Consider the following 18964-nt stretch of genomic DNA (forward strand, 5'->3'; position numbering starts at 1 on the left):
CACCAATTTCTGCCATTAGCTTTATCTGTCCGAATTCAAGGCTGAGAGCCCAATCCCACTGTTCATTCTTTCGAATAGAATTTGCAAGGCCTGTTCTTCCCTTTATGCCCCCGACTATCCTCTGAGAAACACAGAAAGCGGAGAGGAGGAGTGAGGAGATGCTGATCGCTGACACAGCTCTGGAGAAAGCCTCTTTTGTTGTTAAGGGATATAAAGAAATGGAATGAGAGAAGAGGTAGAAGGAAGAAGATGCTGAGATGAGGCTAAGAATGCAGGTGTGAGGACATTCTGCTGGAGTAAGCTGGTGAAGGATTACTGCCTCAAATCTCTCCTCTTTTTATCCTTTATTTGGTGCTTATTCATTCTGATCTTTAAAGCTATAGTGTATTCCGCATCACACATATGCACGAGTAAACAAGTGTCTTGTGAGAGTAGGGAAAATCAGGCGGATAGAGAATAGAAAAGGACCCGACATGAAGAGGTGGGAGGGCTCGGCAGGTGTGCCCTTTTTGCAGCAGGGGTCAGACATTGACACCTCCATAAGTGAGCAAGTGACAGCCGACTGACGGGAAAAACAAAGAAGATCGCAGATGGCAACAAGTGAGGACGCTCTTGAGAAACGCAGCGTGTACATGTTGGTGTGTCGGTGGCCTCAATCAAACTGAGCAGAAAAGGAGGAACGACAGGGAGCACGGGAGGAAAAGGCACAGAGACTGACTGACTCTTGTTATGATGACAGCTGTATGTACGTACAAGGCTAAATGTGAGTGTATAATGCGTTTTAACTCCACAGTCAAGACAATATCGATGTGTGGCAACTGCTGTGTCGTCAAGGGAACTATAAGCACTGAAAGACCCATGTCTACTTTGTCCTTGCTTGTACAAAGAAACTCACTCAATTTTCTTCAAAGAAGAAATTAAACCTCTTAAACCTCCCACATATGATTCCAGGTTGGTGCTGGCTGCTCAAAAACAACTAGATTTCTGTTTTACACCTATGCATTTGATGCAAGTATGGGGGGGAGATGCGAAAAGAGATAAATATGCATCTGTCTGTCAAAACTGCCACCTTGTCTTGCTGTTGTGTCATCGTCATCAAGGGAAAAGGCTCAATCTAAGCGTTGTTACATCCTAGAGGCGTGAAACCAATTCCTCAGACTAGCTCATCAGATTCAAATGACACATCGTGAAGGACACGTCGTCTCCAGAACAGTACGTCATCAAGATGAGAATCCAATAGAGAAAGCCAGGTTAAATAACAAAACTCTAGTTTTATTCCGGCAATGGATCTCAGTTAGAGTTCCACTTGAGCAACGTTTAACCTTTTTGCCAATGATAAATACGGCATCTTATGCCAATCTTCTGCTACAGTGTTCCTGTTAAGAAAGCCAGCACTTAGTGAGCAAGCAAAACATCAGGAAAATGAGGGCATCTGTGTGTGCACGCTTCACTCGTGTGGTTATGGCCTAAAAGGGCAACGAGAAGCAACATGCACACAAAATTTATGAAAGGGCAAGTCTGGGGGAACGGAAAAGACTCGGAGTGTGCATATGTGTGTGTGAACAGCCTGGCATTCAGTTACAGAGAGAGGTAACATGCTAATCAGTGAAAAACAATTAGGAAATGAGCAGTAAATGTGAAGTGACTTCATGGGGCAGAACAGGAAATGAAAGAGAATCAGCTGGCCGCATATGAACCAACAACACAATTCAAGGAGAGTAGAAGTCGCAATCAGAGTAGAGACATGCTAATCACTTGCACTGCAAATATCCTCTTCGCTATTTCTACAGATCTATACAAACAAAGAAAAAACATTTTTAATCATGAAATGTGTCAACTTCACATTTGTTAAACAAACATGGAAAATGACTTGTACAACCTCTATTGATGCAACAAAGCCAAATGTATTGAGCCGTCATGTACGCCCCATGACACTGGCCCCATTCAAATCCTTAGTCAATATTCCACATTAGTTCCAATTTCTGAACTGAACAAATTAACTTTGTCTTTCTCTTCTTGTTATCTTGTCCCTTTATTACTGATCTCAGACTTTTACACGCTGCACTGAAAAGACAGGTGGAATTAAGCGATGAAAACCAAAAACTGCTGCACACAAAAGCTCTCTTGTATTTAATAAGAGACGACCAGAGGTTTAAGTACGGCCGAATAAAGAAAACACATAATCAGACCAGAAACAACGTTCTCTATTGACACAGCCTCTGGCTACCTGGCCAGCTTCCTTCAGTATTCACTTTTCTTTTAACCACCAGAGCAGCAGCATAATAGGAGACCGAAGAAAAAGTCTAACTGAGACAATACAGACAGACTTTTCTCGCCGTGTTACGCCTCTGTAATAGCTTAGGACGTGCAGGTCTGTAGCGGTGCTTAGGGAAATGTCTTTTATGGGCATAATGTTCAAAAAAAGGTGGCTTGACAAGGCAAAAATGTATATTTTTTTCCCACACCAGAAGTGCATCTGCTAAATTAAAGCCGTTTTGACCTTTTTCAAAAGAAAATTCATGGACATATAGGGGGAAGAAAACTCAGTTCTCTTGTGAAATATGCTAAAAATACTTCATTATATGGTGCTAATCTCAGGTGTATTAAGAAGGGCCTGTGCAGTCCAATATGGACACTATGCCAGTGAGTAAAACCAGTTAATGGAAATGTGTCTAAATTTAACATTTTTGGAGAGTTTGCCTCAGATTTGTTTGGAAACTTGATGAAAGTGAACAAACAATGCACTCTACACTTACCTTAATTATCCCCAACATTGGATTTTAAGATCATCTTGAAGAAAAGCTAAACCTTAGATATAGAGCGGAATAAAAGCAGAAGGTAAAAAGAAAGAAAATAAAGGCTGAAAAATGTACTTTTCAGGGCATGAAGAGAGTTAAACTACTGCAGTGGCCTTCGTGTACAGGAAGAGGCTAAAGAGGATACAGTTGGCCTCAGAGTACAGTGTGTGCCTGTGTCTTTGTGCCGTTTGTGCTTATCAGGATGGACGTTAAAGTTGCAATTCCATCACACGCTCTAAACACAAGGTCGCTCTCGTAAAAGAATAGTGGCGATAAAGGGGTGGGCGGGTCTCTCCCTCTCTCTCATCTTTCCATCTCCATCCAGGCCCATCTATCTCTTCGTCACCACGATGGCGCAAAAGCGTTTATGTGGGCCCCTTCAGTTCACCTTCGGGCAATAATTCAATGCTTTCAAGGAGCAAAGCCAACCAACAGTGAAACTGATCCAAACAGGTTGAGCTGTGCTTTACCTGCAAACTGCTGCAAAACTTTTGACACCATTAAGTCCCGACTTATATGAGGAACCAAATGGACGGTCCGGTACTCAACTGCGACAACTATCAATGGCATTAGGCGGCTAATGCGGATTTCAAGGTCAGCTTTTAAATCACAGATAAAGTCTGTAGTTAAATTGCAAACAAGCACAGCTTGGCACTTGTCCTGCAGCTACTGTTCTATCCCACTGAGCAACACAACCAGCATTAACACAGACACAACTACAGCCCAATTATGACACGCGGCCAGGACACACTTGAAGGAGGTTGGAGGAATAAATGGACCATACGGAAAAGGTGCATCATTGAAACACTCCTTTGAGTTCCTTTGAGCGCCTCTCCGGTTGGTTTCGACATTAAACTATTTGCACAAAGTGACATTGCCGGCGAGGATCAATTGACAACTGTGCAGCAAGATTTACCAATTTTAATATCTTCATCTGCCGCTGAAGATGGATTTTATTGTTGCTACTCTAATGTAATCATTAAAAGCCCCATCTGGATCACATATTACAATTGGATAATAAAACACACTTGTTTGTTGCCATTTTTGGTAACAAGCTGGCATATAATGGCAAAAAGCACTGACTAATACTTATATGGATATAATCCAAACTAGTCTTGCTGTTAGCCTCGTGCCACAGTTATGAATGGATGGGGACATATCTTGACTGAGGCAATAAAGCAGCAGTAATCAGTATACAGCGCTGCCTTCTGGACTCGTGGTTTATTTAACGAAACAACGTGATGGGGGGAAAAAAAAAGGACTGGAGGGGCAGTTCAGTCCCCACCGTCTGTCTCACTGACCAGGAAACCACACCATGCATTATTCATTATGTCTACTCACACGCCGTCTGTCTCTCCCACAAACATGCAAACACACGGAGTGTATGTCTGTGCTGAAGTACGAGACGGGAGAAGACGAGTCAAGAATACACTTAAGCCGAAGCTGGGAAAACAGGCCGAAATGGGAGAAAAATGTGAGCGAAACTGACGGAGACAGCGACATGGTCAAAGATGGTGAGATCCAGCACTTGTGTAATCGACCTCATGCCAAAGTAATTCAAGCTTGATCTGAAATCAATGTGAGCATGGGAGATGTGAGAAAATCTGATGCCGCCTGTGGCCATAAGTGGCAAAATAATGTGTATAAAAAGGGGTCAAATCTGTGAAGTATACATGCTGTGTGTTTGCAAAGAAAGATTACTGTATTGATCTGAGCTGCACAGACTATAGATGTTGCTGAGACAAAAACAAGTGACGACAGACATGTAACATGTCAATTATCCAACTGCCACAGTGTTCATATTTCTACTTGTGGTAGTGGTTTAATGAGACTGACCGCATACAAGCAGGCGGAACAGAAAGCAAACGTCTCCTCAAACGACAAAGGTATTGGGTTTATTAGCATTTAATTAAAATGCTCACTAAGAACAGTTATTAAGGCAGAGAGATCTAGAGGCAGGCATTAGCAAGGCATCTGTGATGCCACGCTGGCACAGTGACTCATCAATCCTCCACAACACAGCCTCCTGCAGGTCTGGAGGCAGACGATGCCAACCCCCCAACACTGGCAGCCTGGTGCATTCAGTTTTCATCTCACAGGGTGGGGAACGTGGGTGCGAGGGACCCCTTTTAAGCACGACTGGGCCTGGTTTAGGATGCCATGCGACGCCGCATGACACTTAAAAACCGCCACGCTACGCAGAGACAGAGGTAAGCTGTTTGCTTTTTGATGTTGCCAGAAATGTTCTTCCACTCAGACTAAAAATCACCAGGTGAAATAAGGAGCTCTGTCAAACTGCAAACAGGCAAATCGACCATCTACTTTGAAGAAAATAAGAAGTGAAATGACTTGGAGTAATGTGTAGCTTCTAATCCATGTTGTTTCAGGCTCAGCCAGATGGAAGAAAATCCATTCCGAGCCATAGTTCTGTTACCCGACAATAAGCTTTTATATTTTGAAGGTTCAAACAGAACATGGTGGAAATGACAAGTATGAACAGAAAAATAAAGCACATGAAATTTTACAGAATAAGTCTGAGCTTCTGTTGTGTGATCAGGGTGCGTCGGGGACTGTTTTTCTTTATATGGCAAGTGAGAGAAAATTTTGATGCACAAGATAGATATGAAACATACGAGCAGGCAGTCGGGGCAGAACAGACAATGAGACACCACCACAGACTGAATGAGGTCAATAGAACTGAAGGTATACGAAGGCAGAGCAGTACACTACAAATTACAGACCACTTAGCCTGCTCTCATCAGCGCTCAAATAGCTTCACCTTCTCTTCTCATCCTTACTTCCTCTCCCATAACTGGAAATCTGAACGAGAGCTTTTGTCTCATCTATTAACTCAAAGGCAAAATATATCAAGAACGCCACCAGTAGCTGCGTTTGCAAAGCATTAAGCGGATGCAGGATATGATCATGCTGAGAAAACTAAAAGAACGGATTGTTCAGCAACAGTTAGCTCGGTGCTTTAAACTTTCAAATATGATGCACCTTATATTGATGCCAATACCACACAGATCTCAGCTGGAATGACTCATTAGGTGTGCAATATTCTAATGAGGCAGTGGGAATGGTTTAAGTTTTTTTCCATCATCTTATGTCTTTCATTAAGACTACTGACTCATCCGAGATAAACACGTCAATGCGGCAACACTCCTCTGTTCGCCTCCCTCCTGGTTAGGCAGAGTTTTTGAAGTTGCCACCCGAAAGCGTGAAGAAAATCAACACAGAGGCTCAGTGACTGAGATAGTGAATGGATGTTTTGTCAATGGAAGGTGGGAGGTGAAAGAAATTAAATGGAAGACATCAAAAAAGAAGGGAGACGTCTGGGGAGTGGTGTTTACCGATGTGTTCTCCTTTCCCCTCAGAATTCTGTGCTGCTGTTTTGGTTCCACGCAGGGAACGGGAGCAGTGTCTGTCAGAGATTAACACGACACAGAGAGAACGGGGACAGGGAGAGGCAGGAGGAAGAGAGGCAGGGAAATGGGAAGACAGAGCTGATAAACACACAAGTGATATTCAAAAAGAGGGAGTCTGAAAGGGAAAGAAATAGCACAGAGAATCATCCGTGAAACGCAAAGCAAAATCAGGGCTGGTGGTGGAGGTTAGAAACAGAGACAGAAACCAGGGCTTCTGCCCTCACTGGATGCCACATTAATTATGCATGCTTGCATCAAGTGAAATTAAAACATTGCTGTGCAGCAGCGTACAGAGAAATTCAGATGAGGGACAGAGCTGAAAGCAAATATTAGATATGTAAAACTGGACACCAAAGATGGCGAGGGAAACACAAATAAGAGCAAAGAAAGATTACAGAGGGGGGAAAAAAAGGCCATTAGTAGAAAACTAAAAGGGACAAGAGTGCTCATGTCTGCACCCAAACTTCCTTTCAAAGGATACAAGAAGAAGAAAATGTCTAATCGCAGCGTAGTGAAATATATGATGCATATGGGGAGGTGGGAGACAGATCACACAGAGCACCGAGTCAACATGTCATCAGCTCAACAAAGCACTTGAGAACTCAAAATGGCACAGAGGTGTGCAAGCGAGGAAAAATATTTCATGAATGCAAATGATTCTGCCACCAAAACCCAAATCAAATGTTATTCACCTGAAGCCACCTGAGGAACATCTTTAAAGCTCTGCAATCAGATGCTATGCAGAAGAGAATCAACTGCAGAATGGCACACTAATGAAGTCTTATATCCATATTCATGTTGGAGTGTGACACACCTTGATGAAAGGTTTCAATTGTGCTCATTGTAGCAATGAAAGATCAGTGACACAAAACTTTTCGTCATCTCCTCCGTTCTGCTGCTGCTAACTCGGCAACCTGATCATGTTTCGCTGTCAGGGACTGTTTAACGCCATCACTATCATGAGACTACAGCTGGATATAAGAGCTTCAGACTTGGCACTTTTCGCCCTCTCTCCACAAAGAAACTTTTTTTGTGGTATTCCTGCTGAAAAATGCTGCCAAGCTTTTACGTATCAAATACTTGACTGTGTTTATATCTCGATGAATGTGTTCCTCGTGCCTGATAAACACCGCCTTGCTGTTAAAAACTGCTGAAACCACCAATGACTGGTGAGGGTGAGAGGTGTGTGTGTGTGTGTAGGGATTGAGGTAATGTGCTTGATAGCAATTGTTTACTTTAATCTCCAACCATGCATCTATTATTTCCTAATATGTTGCCGTTTGCCACACACAAACACTCATCTACCTGCAACACTGCTTAAGGCTAAATTTCCATGACAATTAAACACTAGAGGACAGTGGAGTCAGCTGGTCTACACAAGAAAAGCCATTCAAAGCAGAGATGCAAAAGAAGAGCAAGGAAGAGCAGAAGAGAGGGAGTGTGTGGCCTGGATAAGTGGTGGCAGGATTATAGCTAGTTCCATCATGGCTTTGGTCCATTCATTGCTTCTTAGAAAAACCTATTAGCATGTGAATGAACAGACACAGTGGATGGAGTTTTCGAAAGCCCAGGAGCACTGATCCACTATCAGGTGAGCTTTCTGTAAAATGGGAATAAGCAGGGGAGTATGGTTAAGGTTTCTGTGTATATATATGTGTTCGGGGACCGCAGAGGGTAAACCTTTGTCTGAATTTTGGATGAGATTTGACATCAGTCAAGGGACGCGTACAGTGCTTTAAATGCTGTAATAAAGTTCGCCAGGGAGTAAACAATTTAATCAGCTTATTAAAGTCAGTGGTCCCATCTTTGTATAAATTCTCTTGACAACATAACAGACTGACATTAAGCTTTATGTGATAAGAGATAAACTCACTTCTGACATCTGAAAGGGAGGGGAAAAGACAACATTTCTCTGCAGTTTATTTAAATTGTAAAACTGTATCCGCTGATGTTAGTGAAATAAAGAATCAAGAGTAACAGTCTCTCAAACCGTAATCGTGTACTTAAAGCAAAGAAAAATTAAGGTATGAATTAAACTGCAGCGACATACAGCAGATGCCTCAAGCTGGACTAAAAAAACAAAGGCGAGAGCGGAAAGATTTGAACATCAGGAGTCTCCAAAAGGAAGTGAAGCGATGGGAAATGACAAAACCACAGCCAGAGTGTTCCGCTTCACTGCTTACCTCTCTCTGCAGCACCAGCTCTTTGGTGAACAGCATGGCCTCTTCGCTGAAGGGTTCGGCCACCTGCATCCCCCCAGGCGTATTACGAGAACTGCGTGGACATTCAATACCTAGCCAAAGATGACAAAATTGTTGGAGACAAAGGTCAGCAAAGCCGCTTATCAAAAGAGCAGCGAGAGGTGCAAAATTGGTTTCACGTCATTTGGCTTTATGAGACGGAGAAGACGAGGAGATTGTTCCTTTTAAAACAGAGAAGCAAAATGAAGAAAAGTCCTACAACTGTCAGCAGAAACACTTTTTCCTGGGACCTTTGGTGCTCTCCATAACTGATGAAATCCTCCTTATCACACAAAACTGCACACAGATACTAGTACACCATCACCTGCACTAAATGGATATCTGGGTGTTAAAGGCATCAACCCTGAGCATATGAGCCACTTCTGTAAATCACTGAAGAATAGCAACATTTGCATCTTTGGAATCCCAAGATATTGACTTTGGTAAGTCTTTATGTACAAGCAGGGATGGATAAGCCTCACGGCAGAAATGAGGAAAAAGTAACAAGCGGATAAAGACAAGTTAAACAGCTATAAAGTCTGCAGGAAACAAATGAAAAATGGGAGTTTTCGGAATATGGAGGTGAATATGAACACTTAGCTTTGAAGGTTCTGCACACATGAATTCTTTATGAACAGTCATTATTGAATATCCAGCTTCAATTACAGTAAGACACTCCTTTAGGACTGGAAATAGTGCTTGTTTATGAAATGTGGGCAACAATGTACAATAACTTCAGGACAGAAATAGGGGTCTGCAAATTGTGACAATGGAAAAAGTCCACAAGGGGAGGTTCATGTCCTTGTGGTGGAATCCTGTTTCTGTGCATTCTTCAATTAATAAGCTCAACTGCCTCCCTTTCAAAACATAACAACAACCAGGTTCTAGCTCGCTTTTACACAAAGCAACCTAATGATAGTTCCAGGTGGGAGTTAAAGCCTAAAGCATATTGCTAATAAAGCAACAACTCCCTGCTCAGGGTCTCTCTTTCCTGTGTGACTCCAGCTTTAATTCAATGAGATTTATTGGCATGACAGATATACCGCCTCAGGACAGACTCACAAATACATGACAGGGAGGTAAAAATCTGATTTGTTAGGGCAGCCTGGTGACTCAGTGGTTATCGCGTGGCTGTCTTGGTGCAAGATGATCCCAGGCTCAGAATTTCACTCCTGGTTTTTGCAAATTTTGTTTGGCCCATATTGCATTACGCTTCCTCTAAATGATCATGCACTTATGTAAGCGTTTGAGATGTTTGTGTCAGGGAAGTGCAGCTGAACTCTTGCCCCAATGTGCTGGGAAACCTATGTAGAATAGAAGTGTGTGATTAGGTATTACCTTACGCCTTTCTTAGGTTAGAAGATGGAACTACACTCTGTGCAAAGAGCCTTTTAATACCTAATGTGGTGCTTACAAAACTGGATGCAACAGTTCTCCACAATGATAATCTAGGACACCATGTACCAGGTTAGACTAAACACTGGCTACTGTCATTGCAAAGAAATTCACTCCACCGAAGGGATGAAAAATATTGTGTCCACCTCTCCAAGGAGGGTAAAGAGAACTTTATTTTTCTTTGGTACTGTAAAAAGCCACTTAGAAATTGTGAGAAACTGTCACAGCTTACGTAACCTACCTGAAAACCAGCACAGCGAGCCAAAAATGCGATCAAACCAATGAGGCAGTAAAATCTAACAAACAAGCTCACAAGTAGCAGTTATAGCTGCTTTAAAAGAACCAACTGGCTGTGTTTTGGGGGTTTTTTCCCCCTCCAAATGCTCTCTCTTCCCTACATGACCATGCCCGTCCCATTTGTGACAACGAGGACAAAGGATATCAGCGTATTCGCACACGCGGGGAGGGGAACTGACCCAGGAAAGACAAAAAGAGGCCACAGTACAGTCAGCACTGAAGAGTTAGGAAGAACTGTTGAGTCAACTGTCTCCAGAAATAAAGGTCTACACTTTACATATAATGCGAGTTCTTAAATCAAACAGACATAAATTTCACTTCTGCATTAAGCTGGCATTTGTTTCCTCCAAGTAAACAGCAGAGATGAAGCCTTGTCTACAAAGACTAACAATGAACTGATTTCATTACAGATCTAAAAATGTACTTTAGTGAGCCCCAAAAAGGGCCACAAAGATGTTATTGTAAATTTAAATTAAACCAGTGGTACAGGATTTACTGCAGCTATTAATCTAAACTTCGACAAAACTGAATAAACTAAAAAGCTTCCTGTATAGCCGATAGGAAGAGGATGAGACAGTGATACCCAAGATCATCTGAAAGTATTTATAGAAGTGTACCAGGACAACACAAACACATGGGACTGTGAGGACTGGCTACAATACTGCCAGAATCAAAGAACAACAAAAGCCAAACAAACAGCAAGAGGAGAGATGAGGGATGCGGAATAAACGAAACAAACAAGAAAGATAAAGCTTCTGGAGGGGAAAATACTGCATACTGTTAGCAAAAATTGGTGTATGAAGTAATTGCAGAGAGGGAGATATGAGTTTCTGCTTGGGTTGGCCAGAGCTATGATAAGGGCTGGAATCGTGTTTTTCCCCCCAAGCATAATCCACAGAGAAGACAATTCATGAACGTAATACACAAAGAAGTCGAGTTTAATTGTATAGCATAAAAAGTAAAAGGGCCGTATAGGTCCAAAGAGGCAAAAACCACCAACTCATTCCAAACTCTTTAAAATGGTAAAAACATGCCCGAGATACGAAAGCACTGATCCCAGATGAGGATTAATAAAAACAAGTCATTTATATATGTAGTCAAAACCACGCTGTGTGCTTCTCTAAAATGACCTGGCTCCACTCCTGGAATTCAGTCGCACTTACTGTAGCCTCCTCCCTGCAGCATTCAAACCAAGCCAGGGAGTCACTTAGCAGAGCCAATTTTAACCTGCGCCGAGATACATAACTCAGGCTTGACACCAAGATAAACATCTGGGTCATACTCTAAGGATATCCATCTTATCTGATCTGGGAGACAAACAAGACATACACCCATCGTTCTGACATTACACTACACGGCAAACGCGCCGTCGCACAGCTGCTCCTCACACTGGCGGAAAGTACACGCCCACATGTCAATCCAGCGTACATCACATCAATCATATTCCATCTGCAAGGCAACTTAGATTTCTCATTTTAGTGTTTGTTTGAGGACAAAGCTGAAAACTTAGTCTATTTTACACTGCTGTGTGTTTGTGTCACTTCCCCCTCATTTCCCATCATGCCGTTCTCTCCTGAGAGACTGCCGAGGTGGCCCTGTGGGGAGGATGGAGCATGTTACTCTGGGATTTGGTGTGAGCCACGTGCCAAAGGAAATACCAACTGCCCCCTCCGCTCAAAGACATTACTAAAATGTCAAAGCCTTCCTTTAATTGTTGCTTCAAATTGTGCGTGTTCAACTGTGGTAAGAAGGCTTTTAAAAGTAACCGGTCTAAACATCAAGGCTCGCTTAAATAAATGATGCAAAACCACAAGTGATGCATTATGTACACTTTCAGCATGTAGTGATCTTTATTCTTGCTTTGATTTCTAGAAAAATCTAAACTAACCATATCCAACAAGCACTTGATTTCTCTTATAGTCTCTCATCTTTGCGAGGGACCGATTTTGGCCGATCCAAAATGAGCGAGTAGACGTTTCTCCCTTAATCAAGTCGTAAGCTTCGTCTAACAGAAATATCACTGAAGGTAATACGGAAATGTGTCGCTGCTGTGCATTCCTGTCATTGCAAATATACGCATCATGTCACAAATTCCTATGCTAATGATGCGCGTGTTTATTAGCCTTTGACGTTTTTGCTCATACCCGCCAGATGCTTGAGCTCTTATTTTCGAGTGTATAAATTGATACTTGCAGGATTGCAGGAATTCATTGGATGAATGCCATTAGTCTTTTTTTTTCCAGTGTTATTAAGGCTACAAAGTCTTGATTTCTGACAGGATCCTGACAGGATATAATTAGCAACGCGACAGGCAAACAAACTAAAAGCCACTGTGTGTCTACGAGTGGAAGTGTGTTAATGTGTGAGTGAATTCAGCTCTAAAACTAATCTTTCCTCCATCACCCATAACCGCATCATTCCATTTAAATTTCCATCTCATTAATCTTCGTTGTCCTTCGCAGTATGCAACTGCGAGGTGACTATCCTCTTATTTGAATGTCGCCCCACCCCTTCACAGCTGCCTGTGTGGAAACAGGCCAGGCAAAAAGATCAGCAGAGGGTGAAAGATGCAGGTGGGCAAGACACAGGGGTCGGCAGAGGGGTGAGAGGGGCACAGCAGGCAGTCAGTGGGAGCAGACAAAGGAAACATGCTGTTAGGGGGGAAAAAAACCCTTGGATTTGGTTTGACTACCCATCTTTTATCCTCTCAATCCAACTCTCTGTCTCACCATCATCTCACTCTGGCTCTCTAATGTAAGGCACCATTACCTCAGGCAAGGGTTAAGCTAAAAACATTCCTCTGCAGCACACACACAAGTGAACAGAAACGTATTCTATGGAAAGAAAAAAAGAAAACACAATTAGAGACATATTAGAGATTGGTTTGAGGGGTTAAAGGAAATTAAAACACTCGCTGTTTTACATTCAAATCTACACAAACTGTTGTCTCTGTACCTTGTGCCACCTTCACTGCAGCAAACCGATGCAGCATAATCTATAATTCATTTATAATGCGCAGTAAGCTCTATTTCACATTTATTAAAGTTAAATATTAGTTGTAGGTAGACGCAAGCATATTTGCAGTGCTTCCTCGAGCTTTTCTCTCCCACAGAAGCACACAGAGGATTGGGTAGATGATTGATTAGTCTTTAGGCTGATGCAGCTTGGAGCCCCATGTAGGTTCAAAGAATGTAGCTCACGGTGCTTTAAGACGCAACACTATCATAGCAACTTTATTATGTGGCGAGCTCTAAAATCCATCCTCAAACATCGAGGTATTCAGGCCCCCAGTTGTCCGACGGACGGGTGTGAATAACAATAAGATGTAGATTTATGGGGCACAGAAAATAAGCGCTCTGCACATTAATAGGAGATTTTTAAACTTGTATAGGCTCTCAGAAGCAGTTCTAGATGCATTTTTCATTCACCCATAAACATACACACACAGTCTGCAGACGACCGCTCTCAATTGAGCCACAGCTGTCCAACAAAATTTCCAGGAAGTCTACAAACTCCTGTACCAGCATACAAATGTATACGCATTTACACGTTGGCACAAATCTAAAAATAAATAAATCCGACAAATGGCGCCAAGTCCCACACAGAATGATGGCTAAAGCTCCTTGCTGACAGGGTAAATCTCTGCGTCCGATTGATGGGTGTTTCATCTTTGTGACAGTCTGCTCCTCAACTCAACTTTGAGTAACTTTGAAAGTACACTTCACCTGCTGTGGCCTCCGTCTGAAACTCTGGAAAAGCCATTGAAGGTAATAAGCTTTTACAGCCTTTTCCCTGCTTGGTCTCCCTTTACTTCAACAGGCCTTTATAGCCACGTAGTTCATAGCAACTGTATTTTTTGTTTTCTCTTTACTATAACCCTTCTTTTCCTGATCCTCCGTGTCCTTTCATCCACCACATCTTACTTCTGCCCCTTCATCCTTAGAACCCCGCCCCGCCATCCTCCCAAATCCCTTCCTCTATAGGTGCCCTCCTTTCCTTTCATACACAGAATGACTCTTTTACCCTTTACCAAACTTACATATGGAAGCAAGTGAAAGAGGAATGCTGGAGGGAGAAAGGGAAGCATGCCTTCACCTCCTGAAACAAACCTCCGGCCCTCTTTGAAGCGTGCTCTCCTCTTTCCTATACCCGTTTTGTCATAAAACATCGTCTTTATCCATCGAGAAGAAACTTTGCGATGAGGCTTTGAGAGAAATCTCACTGGAGAAACGCATCTTAGCAACAAGAGGGATTGAGTTTTAAATCCGGACAGATATTACTGGCCACGCAAGGTAGGAGTTAAATTTTTTTTTTTTTAAATTTGCGGAATTGCTTTTCAGTGTTACAAATTGAATTGCAGCGTTACATCACAATACAGCCTTGGGATCATTTCATTTCCAGGGTTACTGTAAACAGTTTGCTCTTCAGTAGCCTCCTACAATATTGTTAAAGAATAAAAATCTAGAATACAACACGAGGAGGAAAAAAACCAAACAACCGAAACAAAACAAATGAAACAGATGACTAATGCAGGGCTTGTTTTAACATGAGCATCCTTTGAACAGTTTCTCCATTAGTCTGAGCAGTCGGTATTTACTCGGCACCGAGCAGATGACTAAACAAGGGGCCTCGGCTTTTTGGAAAACACACACTTTCCCTTAAATTCTAATGGAATGGGACAAGACTTAACGTCGGTGAAAAGCTTATGCTAATCTGATGATGCTTATAGAAAAATGTGATGTCATTGCGTATGGAAATATCTTCCTCCATGGACAGCTGTTGGAAAACTGTCAGAAGTGTCCTGCACAGTGATGGAAGGTCAACTTTTTAAACAGACAGCGCATCCTGTGTCCTGTCAGAAATATGTAATAGCTTTAAAAAAAAAAGAGAAATTAAATAAAAAGAAGCCTCTGCCATTTCACACACAGATAAACACAACAAGCTTGGGGCAGCCGTTTTATCGCATGCATCATTTTTTAAACGCAGCCCATGGTGCAGACGGGTGAATAAAACATGAAAAGATATCTTTGACATGAGAGAGAAAGCGGGCGTCGAGAGATTTAAAGCAGAGCTAATACGGAGTTCTTCGTGTCCAGGGGATTAATTCCATGACGGGTTAAGGGTTTGACAACAGTTATCCATGTTCGGAGCAGCAAGCACAGAGACGACTACGTCATGGCCGAACAAACGGAACATTTTGCCTCAAATGCCCAAGATGTCTGAAAAAAGGATGACAATTATATGACAAGAAAAAACGAACGCATCACTATCGGGAGAACCAGAATGGATAGTTCTACAGCTGATGTAGTGAATTCTAATAGGAAGAGAGGCTAAAAGATAACAGTGAAGGGGTCATTTGTTTCATTGAGGGTTAACCCAGTGTGATGTTTGTATTAAAGACAGCACAGGTCATTTCATTTCCTGAAGATGAATCTCTTCCTGTGGGAATGACCTTCATCTAATTTGCTTAGGGGCTATCAGCTCTGAATATGGCTGTTATGACTTGCTAATAAGCGCTGACTGAATCATTTCATTTTAAAAGCAGACTATGTAAACACCATCTCACACACACCTGACATCTTGAACCGGAGGGTGGCGTGCATTTACTTTAAGCGCTATCAATTGGAGAGAGAAACGTTCCTGCAAACCAGGACGTGTACTGTATGTGCCGACGGGATCGTTTTAATACATCTCGTAACAGCAGACCGAAGATGTAATTACAAAACCACCAGTGGAAAGCAAAGACAATAAGCAGCTAAATTAGAAAATTCATTTGTGTGCGAATGATTCTGCCACACGTAATTAAACTGAATGGTGGCGTTTGTCACAAATATATAGTATTTGTTATCTTGACGATGAAAAGGAACCGTGAGGCGGGCAAATGTCAGACCAAAATGGAGATGGACTAAAAACATGGCTGAATTAAAAACAGCATCTTCTGTTGAGTAAGGACTAAGCCATAATCTCATTCCAATGATTCTTAGAGACTACCAAAGGTGCAGGCTCAGTGTTATTACTCGTATAAAATGTCAAGATGATTGAGTGGGTAAAATAAATAACTGGACCTGTATGTCAGTCCATGTGCTTCTTGCCATAGAATAAGTAGTAGAGTCTAAAAAGAAGAACTTTCCTCTTTCTAGGACAAAAACTAACGACTACTTTCATTAGATTAATATGATCATTGTCAAAAAGTTGAGAAAAATTGTACAAAGTGGCAACTATAGTTCCCAAAAGGAGATATTATGCCCCTTTTTCACAAGTTAATACATTATACTGAGGTCTAAATTAAATGTCTGTGACGTGGCTTTAGTCATAAGAGCAGGCGGTACAGTAACTCATTTTTTTGCAGAGCATCGGGGGAGAAAGGACAGACTCGACTCCACCTTTTGAGATCTGTAGTACTTAAGCTCCTCATGGACTGAGAGAGCACATGGTGCATAGCCTGAGAGTTTAGACCTTACAACAAACTGAGACAATTCTGTTCTCAATCACGTTTCTTTCGCCTGCAGCTGAACTAAGGACGGCTGGAGAGCTACCGGTCCCTCCTTCAGCCACAGTGCTGTCGCATATCGCGTTAAACAGCAGAAGTTGCTAACGTGCACCACAGAACTTAACAGCCACTGGCCAGTTCATACACCAGAGACTCCACACATATTTAGCACACACTGTATCCGCCGTGTTGCTTGTCAGGTAAAGACAGGCAACAACAAACTGTGGTAAAACTAATAAACTGACTGTTGTTGAATGCCAACAGGTACAATTTGATATTCTCAGAACATAACAAGTTCTCACAACATGACCTTCTCAGAGGTAAGGAGGAGGAGGGGGGGACTATTTTCACTTGAGCTTGAATAAAATGACCATGTTCTTGCAGACTCACAGGAGTTACCGCTCTTTAACTTAACAAGGTGGACCTGGTTCTAATGACAGAATACGAGTCTATTTCACATCTGGCTGGAAGCCAGAGGGTGGGAAGGTGAGGTTAAAGGGGATACATGCTTCCTGCCAACACAGGTGCTCTGAAACAGGGTGGGCTGCGGTTGGCACATATGCCAAGCTTTCCCCTCCCCCTTTTAGAGGGGCGTTTCAGCTCCAACACCGATTCCCAACATGATGCATACTATCATGATGCAGTAGCTGCTTTTGAAAGTCATGTCAAAGTGCGTGTGCTTCCTACAGGAAACGGATACTTTCAATTAACTTTACCATGGCAGAAACCAATGAGTGACCAGACCCAGAAATAAGCCAATTAGATGGCACAAAATTAAATGACCTTCACATCTGGAAGGATACCCACCAGCTAGGAGGAATGTGATGAGGCAGGTTTCTTTGGGCATGTACAACTTGAGGCGTGAGCCGCTGAAGACGTGTTCTACCACAGCTTCCGACCGGCCGGCCCTCTGCAGGAAGGGCAGGAACTGCTTGGCTTTTTGTGTCTCCTGAAGGATTCAGAAAGAAAGACCAATAGATGACATTAAATAACCATTTTCATTAGGTTTTCTTACAACAAAAGCAAAAACAATCATTTTTGACATTTGTAAAGCAAAGATGCTGCTATCATCCTGTATATGTTATGTTTTCCAAAGTCCAAATTTGTGCTGAAACGTGACAAAACAGAATGGGTGCCTTTTCCAGACATCTTTACATCTCAGTGTGGCCTAATGAAGTCTGCCTCACTTCTTAGGGACATGTCTGGGACCTTATGCAATCAAAACTAATTCTCTCCCTTCCTGCTTCCATCTCTGTCTGAAATGTGAGTCACTAGCTTATTGGTGTACTCAGGCCAAAATTACCAGCAGAGCTAAATCATGCAGCTAGTGCTGCGGTGGCAAGGGAAGATTTATAAGAGATTTAAAAAAAGAAAAGAAAAGAAAGAAATGAATAAAAGAAAAATTTAATATGTGCCTTCTCCAGGCATGAGCATGTAGGCACAACAGACCAGTGAGTCACGGGCCAGAATTGTGTTTGTGTGAGCAGGAGTAGGCACAAAAGCTCAGACAAGGCAAGCAAGAGCAAACACACGAGTTCTCCACTTGCTACTGTCAATTTATATGGGAGTTCAAAGAGGCTCAAACACAAAAATATCAAGGTTTTCCTCCTTCTCTTATTTATTTATTAGTGACCAATGCGAAACGACAGGCAGCGTGTGTCATCAGTGGGGCTCAAACGCATGAGATTATGAGTAAAGGCTATGTGCTTTAGCCATAAGATGCACCACCTGAACTGCACCCACTGGAATCCAAAATAACCCCTTGAGTGGGAGATGACACTCGTGTTCACACAAACACAACTATAGCACCTGCAGTGTGTGTGGGCAGTGCTGTCTAACTTGGTTCTGGAGAAGGGAACAGACATGAGAAATAAGAGGACATCATTATGCAACCTTTAGAGGCATGAGGTGAGTCAAGTGCTTTATCTACTCTCCACCCACCACCCCTGTGCATCTCCTACACTATACGTTTAGAAACCTATCTTTGCTCTATTTGGGGCTGCATCCCACTCAATGTGCATAATCCCTTTCAACGAACCTTTACCACCAAAGGATGCTGACGTCTCGGAGTGTGTATTTCCATGATGGGAGGGGTGTGCCATACACAGTTGTGTGTGGGTGTGTAACAGTGGAGGGGAAGGGAAAAAAAAATAAAGAGGAGAGAAAGGGGGTGGGGGGGGTATTTAGGGGTTGATGTGCAACGTTGCTATCTTGGTCCTTTAATTAGAATGTTCATTACATTAGCCTTGCCAAACAACTGGTGCATTTGTGTGCTCACACACGCCTACTGGCGATCGCTGGCAACAATCCTAGACG

The 18964-nt window shown here is 42.5% G+C and overlaps 1 protein-coding gene across 1 annotated transcript in view; it reads right to left on the reverse strand.

Annotated features, from left to right (window-relative positions):
• Window positions 1-18964, reverse strand: part of snd1 (staphylococcal nuclease and tudor domain containing 1) — a 152593-nt gene that overhangs the window by 94565 nt on the left and 39064 nt on the right. The window contains exons 15-16 of the mRNA XM_072377184.1: window positions 17456-17597; window positions 8410-8519 (exon numbers count right to left, since the gene is read on the reverse strand). Coding sequence (XP_072233285.1) covers window positions 8410-8519; window positions 17456-17597 — 252 coding nt within the window. The remainder of the gene's footprint in view (window positions 1-8409; window positions 8520-17455; window positions 17598-18964) is intronic.

This window comes from Leuresthes tenuis, unplaced genomic scaffold, assembly GCF_036924035.1.
Source record: "Leuresthes tenuis unplaced genomic scaffold, fLeuTen1.0.hap1 SCAF_23, whole genome shotgun sequence".
Classification (NCBI taxonomy): Eukaryota; Metazoa; Chordata; class Actinopteri; order Atheriniformes; family Atherinopsidae; genus Leuresthes; species Leuresthes tenuis.